Source organism: Alosa sapidissima, chromosome 10, assembly GCF_018492685.1.
Source record: "Alosa sapidissima isolate fAloSap1 chromosome 10, fAloSap1.pri, whole genome shotgun sequence".
Classification (NCBI taxonomy): domain Eukaryota; kingdom Metazoa; phylum Chordata; class Actinopteri; order Clupeiformes; family Clupeidae; genus Alosa; species Alosa sapidissima.
Window position 1 is genome coordinate 38006473 of NC_055966.1, and position 9547 is coordinate 38016019.

A 9547-nucleotide genomic window follows, 5' to 3' on the forward strand; every position below is an offset into this window, starting at 1 on the left:
TCATTGAAATGTATAGTCTGGCATCGAACCATTCACCTCGCTTAATCCAAGGGGCGGGCAGAGAATTGTCTTTCAAACTGCCTAGGTATGCAATAGGCCAGCGCTACGACCATATCCGTATCCGGTCGGCAAAACGGCAAATACATCCTTCTTCGAAAGGAATGACTTAAGTGCATTGTGTTGCTCAACTTTCAAAGAAAAGCACAAGTCCAACTCCTCCAAAGTTGACGCCAACGCCGATTCAAACAACCGCTCTTTGTTCGCCATAGCCACCTTCCTTGTTGTTCACCGTCGCAGGACTGTCGTTATCCTGTTAAGCCCGCCTTAAGACTCTCTAACAAAATAGAGCGCTGTGATTGAATAACATCCACGGTGTTAGCCAATAGAAATCCCTATGGTTTGATACTAGACGTACAGGCTGAGCAAATTAATTTGCCGCCGCTAGGGTGCGTCTAGATTTCTAGGCTATATGACGACAAGATGGTAATTTGATTTAGCCGTTTTTATTTGATAGTTTGATTCTTAATGGTGAAGTTCTAAAAAAAAAAGGAGGCAGGGCGGGGGTAGCGACGGGCCCTGGTGCGACTGCACTTGCTGCACCTACTATAGTTACGCCACTGCTGATTTTACTGATGATTTCAGTGGTGATACTTCATGTTTTGAGGTAAGTTTCCACCAGACACTCCCCACTTTCCTGGACTTCCCTTCATAGTCATGTGTGATACTAAAGTACAGTACATTACATTTTGCATTTATTCATTTAGACACTTAATTCAACATTCAAGCTGCTCTGCAAAAGTAATATTTAAAGGAACCGTATGTAAGACATGTATTTCAATTAATCATAAAATGGCCCTGATTGATATGTCACTAGACATTAAGAAATCATATTCATTTCAAATACTTATATCTCTGACAACAGTCAGACTCTGACTCTGACTCTGACTTTAGTTTATTTTGTTATGCTGTATTTATTGGAATATGATTTAATGTGATACTGTAATGATTGATGTGTCGAAGTGTCGTTTTTATGTTTGTTTTTTTCCAAAGTTCTAACTACCTCAGTTCAGCCACCACTCATGTTTGAATGAAGAAGAGAGGGGAATTTCAATCTTAATAATGACAAGTGACTATTGTTATATTGGTTATTATATAGTGTTCGCTCAGACATGCTCAACAATATCTGTTTATGTTATTTTTACTGTAGTTCCAACTCTAGATTCTTTTGAATGTGCATTATTGTTGCCAGTTTGAGAAGTTTCGTTTTAGGATTTTCACACAACATGTAAAGAAAGAAAGGCATTTTGTTCCTACAGCTCGCCATTCTCTTGAAAAAACATTTGTATATTGTTTCAAGTTCTGAATATGCTTTCACCTTCTTTTATTGTTTCATTGTTCTGGTTATTGTTATCACCGACTCATATGATAAAAAAAACACTGCATACTTGTGGAGACAATAAAACAAGCTGCTTTGTGCCAGCATTGCAACTCTAGACAATATTTGCGCCTGGGAATACACAAGTCCACATTACATGTTGTAATATCAGCTCAGCAATATCAGGTCGTCTGAAGTGGACACCACTAACTAGAGCCCCAGGCTGAACAGGAAGTTGGTCTGGCTGAAAAACAAGGTGACGCCTCGCAGACTTCTGCTTGTGTTCATCTGCAGAGAGGAAGCACATGTTCGGAGCAAACCTCTGAACTGCACAGACATGCTAACTCGCTGGCTTGTCACTCATCTCACTGACGTATCCCATCAAAGTGTTTCCTTATCTGCGCCAGAGGATTTCTGAGGCGCTTTCATTCTCTCTCTGCCTTCTGTTGTGCTCGGAGGGCAGCCTTACAGGTTTGTTAATGGCATTGTAAGGATTTTATGATCGGCCCTTGTGACCTGGGTGGATTGCGTAGCCACTCCTTGTGGGTAAAACGTTTTGCGTGTGTGTCTGTGTGTGATAGAGAGAAACTCCTCTTTACCAAAGTCTCAGAAACATCGGCGTGCCTCAACAACAGAAAGGTAGGTGATTCCCACGCAGCAGGCACTGATACAGTCTCTCATGTGTTGCTACTGATATGTCTTGTAACATATCTGTAGTGATCTATAGATCAATTTGGTTTATGCTGTGTCACAGCTCGTAGGTTTCAGAGAAGTTTATGTTGGTGTTGGACTGCTGTGCTGGACTTGTGCGCTCTTCCCCCCCAGACGTGTAACATGGAACTCAGGACACAGTCACCTCTCTGGGCTCTCTTCTTAATGCTGGGCTTGTGTGAGTTTTATTGTCTTTTGACTTTGGATTGTGTAATAGCCTTTGAGCAAATCTGTATTTTAACTGAATAGCTATTCCCTCTCTTTGAAATGTACCTTCAGTGCCAAGGTTTATTTTGTCCACTGATCATTGTTTTTACAAGAAATAAGGGCTACTAGTTAGAAACGGAGTAACTGGACATGCAGACCTACAGTACAGTGTATATGTGTGCATATCTGTGACTTTCCTGTGGTTGGTTATATATGGGTGGTGTGATTTCTGCATGGTTGTCTGGACACAAAGTAAATCTTGCCAAACTCAAATGCTACAGGAACCCAGACATTGTATCCCAAGCAGTGTGAATGTGCGTGTCTGTTTATGTTTGCATTGTGTGAAGCAGTGGTCACTTGAGGTGAATCAGACAATTGGAGGTTGTTCTAGATTCTTGGCAGCTCCACTGTGTGAATCACGGAACGCATGCACGGTCAAACGTGTGTTGCGTTTTCATATCATGTCCTGCCCCGTCCAATCTTGTTATTGTTTTTACAGAGGGGTTGGCATGGCAACGTTCCCTCACTACACTATTTGTGTTAAAGAGTTCAAATGAACAGATGAACAGATTTCCAAGAGGGCACATTAGAGCCGCAAAATAGATAAATAATTAATATTAACATGTGGCTCATGACTGCATTTTAGACTTATCATAGACACATGAGAGAAGTCCGAAATCAAGTTCTGAGTTGCTAGGAATTTAAACTATAACCAATCATAGATTATTTTACAATAGCAATTTCTTGGCTTGTAAGATAAAATGTAAATGTAAAAGGCTTTCTAACCTTCACTTGTGTTGTCTTGTTTTCTGAATCTTGTTTGAGAATCTTGTTTTTGTTTTCCTTGAATTTCCCCTGGGGATCAATAAAGTATCTATCTATCTATCTATCTATCTAGAAACAGTTATCTGGTTCACTGTCTGCAACAAAAATCAGATCACAGTTGTGGTTATTTTACCTGACCAGTTTTCTGCAGCAGTTGCTCATTGTGTGATAGTGTTTTGCTATTTCCAAAAAAATACTTTTCATGTTTGTTTTGTTGTTTCTGAGTAGTGTCCCAGGTGTGCCAACCGGTGTCTGTCCACTTCCTGGACCCAAAGCCACTGTATGTGGTCCGAGGGGAAACTCTGGTTCTGCGTACCGAGATCAACATCAGGACCAAGCAGGCCTTTCCCACGGTGGTGTGGGAGCACATGCCGTCCGATCCCAAGCGCCCCGCACGGGTGAAGGTTGCAGAGTACCCGGGGCAGGCACCAAACCAACGCATCTTCACAGAAGAGCAGGGTGCTGTGTTAAAGATCACCAACTTTGTCCATGACGACAGTGGAGAGTACACCATCAGCGTGACAGATCACTTGGGACACATAGCCTCTGCTCAGCACGTTGTTGAAGAGTATTGTAAGAAATTGATTATAAAATCAAGACTTATTTTACAAGTTTTTTTTTTCAGTTTCATGTGTACTGCTACTTAATAATAATATTCATTTTTTCATTCATACTGTGGCAAAGTGTGTTGCAGTCACCACAGTTTTGCTCCAACCATTACTTGCTTTGACCTCAGACCTGTAGATTCCAGACCTATTCTACATCTTTAAAAAAACAGTCACTTTTTCATACTTTGTACTGTGTAAAGTTTCTCAGTAGTTTAGTGCTGTGTAAAGTCTCTAAGTAGTTTAGTGCTGTGTAAAGTCTTGCTCTCAGTGGTTTAGTGCTGTGTAAAGTCTTGCTGTCAGTAATTTAGTGCTTAGTAGGTTAGCCTCTCATTCTCTGTGCTCTCTTGTGTCCAGTGGCCGTGTACCACGTGTCGGTGATGGTGAACGTTTCTCATACCTCGCTGCACTGCAAGGAGGCGTGGGGCACCCAGCCCGTCTTCAGCTGGCTGCATGAGCAGGCCAAGGTGGACGGCTCGCAGGGCCGTCTCTCGGCCGACAACTCCACCCTCTACATCACGGCGCGCTTCTGCGGCAAATTCACCTGTGTGGTCAGCAACAAGCTGGGTCACAGCTCGGCCACCTACACCTCTGGTAAGAGTCTATGCAGTGCCACAGTTTGGTGGGCAGATGAGATTGATAAGATGTGTTTTCCCTTCACAATACACCCAGCAGTTTATAATAGTAGATACGGTAGCAGTAGTGGATTCAGTATGAGACATTAGTGAAACTTGAGACGTTGAGATGTTTTGACATGCCATTTTGACTGAGCCTTTAAAGGAAAATTCCGGTATTTAGCACTTTGAGTCCCTTTTCTGGTTTGTTTTGGATGAACTAGAGTGGTGGACACAGAAATGTTGACGATTGGTCCTGTCTCGACTTTTCTGACTAGTTTTGAATCGCCTTTGACTAGTCAGAGTGGCTGCTGAAACATGTCCTAAAACAGGGGTGGGCAAACGTTTTGGCTCAAGGGCCAAATTGGGTTTTGAAAATTGGCCGGTGGGCCGCACCCCCCCCCCCCCCCCCCCACGACACACACATAAAAAAATACATTATAGCCTATAATTTAGTATGAAAAGTATTTATTTTAAAATATTAATCGCTTAAAAATACTGCTAATTTTATGCTGTTTAACAAATGCATAAATTGTGCACTGTCGCTTTAATTCACGTTCTCAATACTTCTTAATCTTCTGCCTGCTCCGCTATGGCTAGTGCTGTACCTACGGCTGGGCCCTCTCACAGTTTTTAAATGGTCAGTAGTTGCCTTCATGATTTCCTTTTAAAAGTTTCTTATAAGAAGGAGATATCAATTATCAACAATGACAAGCCAGCTGGAACCTGCGGCTCTCTCTCCCTCTCGTGAGTGCAGACACGTTCCCAATTAAATGGATCGCATAATGTTCACGTTAGATCTGCTGCAGAGGATCTGCTGCAAACTAAGAGTAAACTTAGTTTAACATGATGTTTTGACATTGACATTGTAAACGTTCTCTAAGGAGAGTGAAAAGCAGTTTGCAGTAAAGCTAACCAACGTCGTCTCTATCGCTGGAAAAAAATAGCGAGCAGCCGCATAACCAAATTAAATGCTCGGCAGGCCGGATGAAAGTGCTTGGCGGGCCGGATCTGGCCCGCGGGCCGCAGTTTGCCCACCACGGTCCTAAAACAACCCTTAACGTTCGTTTTCAAAACTGTGCAACTCACCGAGTGGTTAGTGGTGTTCATTGATGTCCCAAAACAAGTAGCGTAGCGAAATACAGTTTCTGTCGTGTTTTATTTGGCATTTTGTACAATCCCATAGATTTCTGTTGGAAGACTCATTGCACATTGATATTACTGCGCCACCATCTATGCTTCAGGCTCAAATATTGAGTGGAAGTTTATACGCGGTTGTGAGGTGTCTGAAAAAATTGTTCCACAATAGCAAATAAGACGGCTGGAAATCATACATTGCGCCGATATATTTGATTTTAATAATCAACGAACACCACTAACCACTCGGTGAGTTGCACAGTTGCACAGAAAACGAATGTTAAGTGTTGTTTTAGGACATGTTTCAGCATGCCTGTAGGAAGCCACTCTGATTAGTCAAAGGCGATTCAAAACGAGTCAGAAAAGTCGAGACAGGGACGTCAAAACTTCAAATCCAAAACAAACCAGAAAAGGGACTCAAAGTGCTAAATACCGGAATTTTCCTTTAACTTAGTCAGGTAAGTGTGAGCAGATTTGTGCAAGTATGTAGTAGTGTGTTAAGACTTGAAGTGTTAAAGATCTATACAGTGCTATGTTTTTCATTTCTGTATTTCAATGTCACAGAAATGAAATGAATGAGTGTATAGCAGTTACAGGTTAAAGATTCAGAAATATTGCAGAGAAGTCTATCTCTCCTTTTCCCTTAAGTGAAGCATTGAACAGTTAAATGAAATATTGCCCACTATAATAGATTTTGTATATTCATTATTTGATCACTGAAAATGTTGGTCCCTGAAAAGGAGGATTTAAACTTTGATAACAAATGTACGAATATGTACAGGCTTTGTTAAACTAGCCTTTCCTGTCACCACCCTTTCACCCCATCTGTATTGGTTTTGTGTCAGGAGAACATTACGTTACTCACTGTTTTGCTGTGTGTATTGATTTTGTGTCAGGAGAACAATACATTACTCACTGTTTTGCTGTGTGTTCTGCTCTGCTGGGTGTGTTGTGTGTCAGAACCGTGTGAGAGGAAAGGGAATGGTGTAACTGTGGCGGTGGTCTGCCTCTTCCTCTTGCTCATCGGGGCAGGAGCTCTGCTCTTCCTGCTGTGGAGGTGAGGCAATTAGGCCTGGACTCAATGCACAATGCCACATGCCACCATTATCCTGTCCACTCTACACTGGAAGCATCTGGTTAAATGTTTAAATTAGTTGTTAAATGTTTTAAATTAAAGAGTTTTTCAGTTTTAGTCGTGCAATCAAATGTATGACATCAGGTATACAATACATTTCCAATGCCCTATACAGTATATCTTCTGTACTATGGTATGACATCAGGTATACAATACATTTCCAATGCCCTATACAGTATATCTTCTGTACTATGGTGTGGTAACTTTCTTTTATTAGCTGGACTTCAATTAATTATGCTCTGAATCTGTAGACTAATGCTTCACAGTGACGTCCTGTGTGGACCATTCAGTCCAAAGATAATCCCAGTGCTGTGCTATATCAGCAGTGAGTTCGTCCTCATTTGTTCCATGACCCTTGACCCTTGTTCTCAGGCGACGCCGGCAGCACAGGAGCAGAGGAGAAAGACTGAGGGAGTACGACGGCCCCTTATGAGGACATCTGGCACACTCACCTACAAGTGTGTGTGTGTGTGTGTGTGTCCTGAGAAACCCCTCTCAGGCACCCAGAATCTTCAAGGAGGGGTTTCCTGTTTGGGCCTGCATGGTGACCTCAGAGAACTCAACCACACACACACCCACGCACACAACATGGATGTCAGTATGGAGCTGATTGCTTGGCTGCAGTTTGAAGTTCTCTGGCAAACAAGTGAACACTTCTCAGACTTCTCCATTCTTCTGGGCGGTATTATTAGCTGCTTATTTATAACAAATTGTGTTATTTTAGACCATGATTGTGTCCATACTACTGAATGTGCTAGTAGTTATGTCAGTGTTGTTCAATATCACAACTGTGAAAAGGTCTGTTTTGTGGTGTTTACAAAGTAACCACTGCTCATTTAAAAATTGTACTGATCTGTTGAAGACTTCAAACAATGGAAAGTTAAAATTCCCTAGCATTAATAGCCTTGTACTTTTAAGACAAATCAGGACATGGTTTTGTTGAGCTACAATGAAGCATGGTTAGCATGATGTTCTTAATGGTGAGCATGGTATGGAGGCAAAGGTATCAGGCTGGAATGATGTATAATGTTTTCAGCATGCATTGATCCACATAGTCATTTGCATATGGCATGAACACATTAACTTGTATCATGTGGTCTAGTTGCTGATGGTCAGTTGATGATTTTCACCAATGATGCCTTGCATAGATGTCCGCACAGTAGATGTCTGAGTTAGTGGTGCTTTAAGCATACTGTACACCCTGAAACATTGTGGCTACGGCCGAACACCACCTGTGGGAATATCCAGTACCATTCCTACTCTCACTCATGCTAGATTGCTTAATAATGCTCTTTGTTCTAGTGAAAGTTTGGATCTTTAAAAAGACTCATCTGTTTTAACTTGTATCTAATTAAGTCAACTGTCAGTTTGTATGTTTATGGTTATTCTTATTACTCTGTTACATTTAATGTAGTCGATCACTAATGTTGGTATTTTTTATTTAAGCTATATGACTTCTCTTTAAACTGTTCATTTTAATGTAATGCTTATCAATGTCATTGTAAGTTGCTTTGGACAAAAGTGTCTGCTAGGAAGCATAAACCCATATTCATAAAAAGAAGATGGATATAATAACTGTCTATTACTGATCCTCTGAGATCTATAAAGATAATTATGGTCCAGCCAACTTTTCCAATGGCCACTATGTAGTGTTGTCCAATGCACTTGTCCTCAATGCACAAGTCCTCAATGCACTGACTGTGCATCCATCCGCAGTTCATCTACAGTAAAGATCACTCAACACGGGCACTATAGGCCTACTTCATTGAACTTAATCTCAGTTTACATAATCATATTATAGGCCTACATCCCACCACTGTACAAAGGTCAGTTTTGTGAACATAACCTTTGCTGAAATATTGTCAGAATTATCTGTATCTGTATCAGCACACCCCCCTATTGCATTCATGTTATCTTCCCTACTTCCGGGCCAGCTTGTCTGCAGTTTGAGTTTCTGTTTACGTATGGAGATCACTGGGGCAGTAAGTGCTCCTGCGGGGCAATCCGACAGACAATGGACCCAAGTGGAGAGGGGCCTGTAGGTGAAACAGGGTAAACTTCAGGCAAACGGCTGTTAGAGGACTCCAATCTCTGTGCATCCGGTTATGCAAGGCTTGCAGGATATTCTCAATCAACGCCACTGTAACAACACTCTTAATAAGGATAGCACACAACTGTAGATAGGCTGATTACTATACATTAAACAGTCATGTGTATGTTTGGCACGTAGACACATTTCCTTTTTCCCCTTTGTTCATGGGATCGTTATCGTGGTGTGCGCCTGCAAGATATAAGCAGTTGTGTGCCTCTGATCACGTTTGTGTCTTGGCCTTTGTCAAACTCGTGGAATTCTGTGATAGATTAATCTGTGCCAGGAAATGATTAGGCGGCAATCATTTAGTAGCCCACAGTATAGGCTACTGCACAACTTTTTCATCATCTGACGTCTCGTTCTTTCCAGTTTGAAGTGTCAACACCTATAGCTTGGTCACGTCACATTCTCCACATAAGCCCCTAGTCCGGCAGTCATGGGGTCAGATCTGGTTTTGTCAGTTAAAGTTTTTTTTTTTTTGTAATACAAATTTCCTGTGTAAAAGACTTTTCATCTAATTATATAAACACAATGAAAAAGAAATTTTGAACCTGGCTTCCTCCAATAATCAGATTTAGTTTTTTTTTAAAAGTTTTTGCAAATCAGCACATATTTAATTAGATGATGCCTAATTTGCATATATAAACATTACATTTCAGATAACTTGTAATACACTTTTTTCCATATTAATGTAAGTAATCAACTGGGGACCCAGATAGCAAACATACACTGGGACGGAACTGGGCCACACCTACCACAACGTCCGGCACGGATCTGCATAATGGACCTGATCCGGCGTCCAAACGGTCCAACAAATCGGTCCAAAATTGGTCTGGATCCGTTTGA

The 9547-nt window shown here is 41.4% G+C and overlaps 1 protein-coding gene across 2 annotated transcripts; it reads left to right on the plus strand.

The window, feature by feature from the left end:
* The first annotated feature begins 1626 nt into the window (after positions 1-1626).
* si:dkeyp-97a10.2 (neuronal growth regulator 1) lies at positions 1627-8236 on the plus strand. 2 transcript variants are annotated; one of them, XM_042107178.1, is made up of 7 exons: positions 1627-1846; positions 1957-2014; positions 2130-2264; positions 3347-3691; positions 4081-4317; positions 6435-6531; positions 6982-8236. In XM_042107178.1, the coding sequence occupies exons 3-7, from the start codon at positions 2210-2212 to the stop codon at positions 7040-7042; spliced, it is 795 nt and encodes a 264-aa protein (XP_041963112.1). In that variant the 5' UTR covers positions 1627-1846; positions 1957-2014; positions 2130-2209; the 3' UTR covers positions 7043-8236. The 2 variants fall into 2 exon arrangements, with proteins under 2 accessions (XP_041963112.1, XP_041963111.1); XM_042107177.1 differs by having other exon boundaries at positions 1627-2014.
* The last annotated feature ends 1311 nt before the right edge of the window (positions 8237-9547 follow it).

Coding starts and splice junctions, on each gene's coding strand:
- si:dkeyp-97a10.2 (XM_042107177.1), top strand. CDS start 2,210: ATGGAACTCAGGACACAGTCACCTCTCTGGGCTCTCTTCTTAATGCTG. Junction 3,692..4,080: donor GCACGTTGTTGAAGAGTATT/GTAAGAAATTGA, acceptor TCTTGTGTCCAG/TGGCCGTGTACCACGTGTCG. Junction 6,532..6,981: donor CTGCTCTTCCTGCTGTGGAG/GTGAGGCAATTA, acceptor CCTTGTTCTCAG/GCGACGCCGGCAGCACAGGA.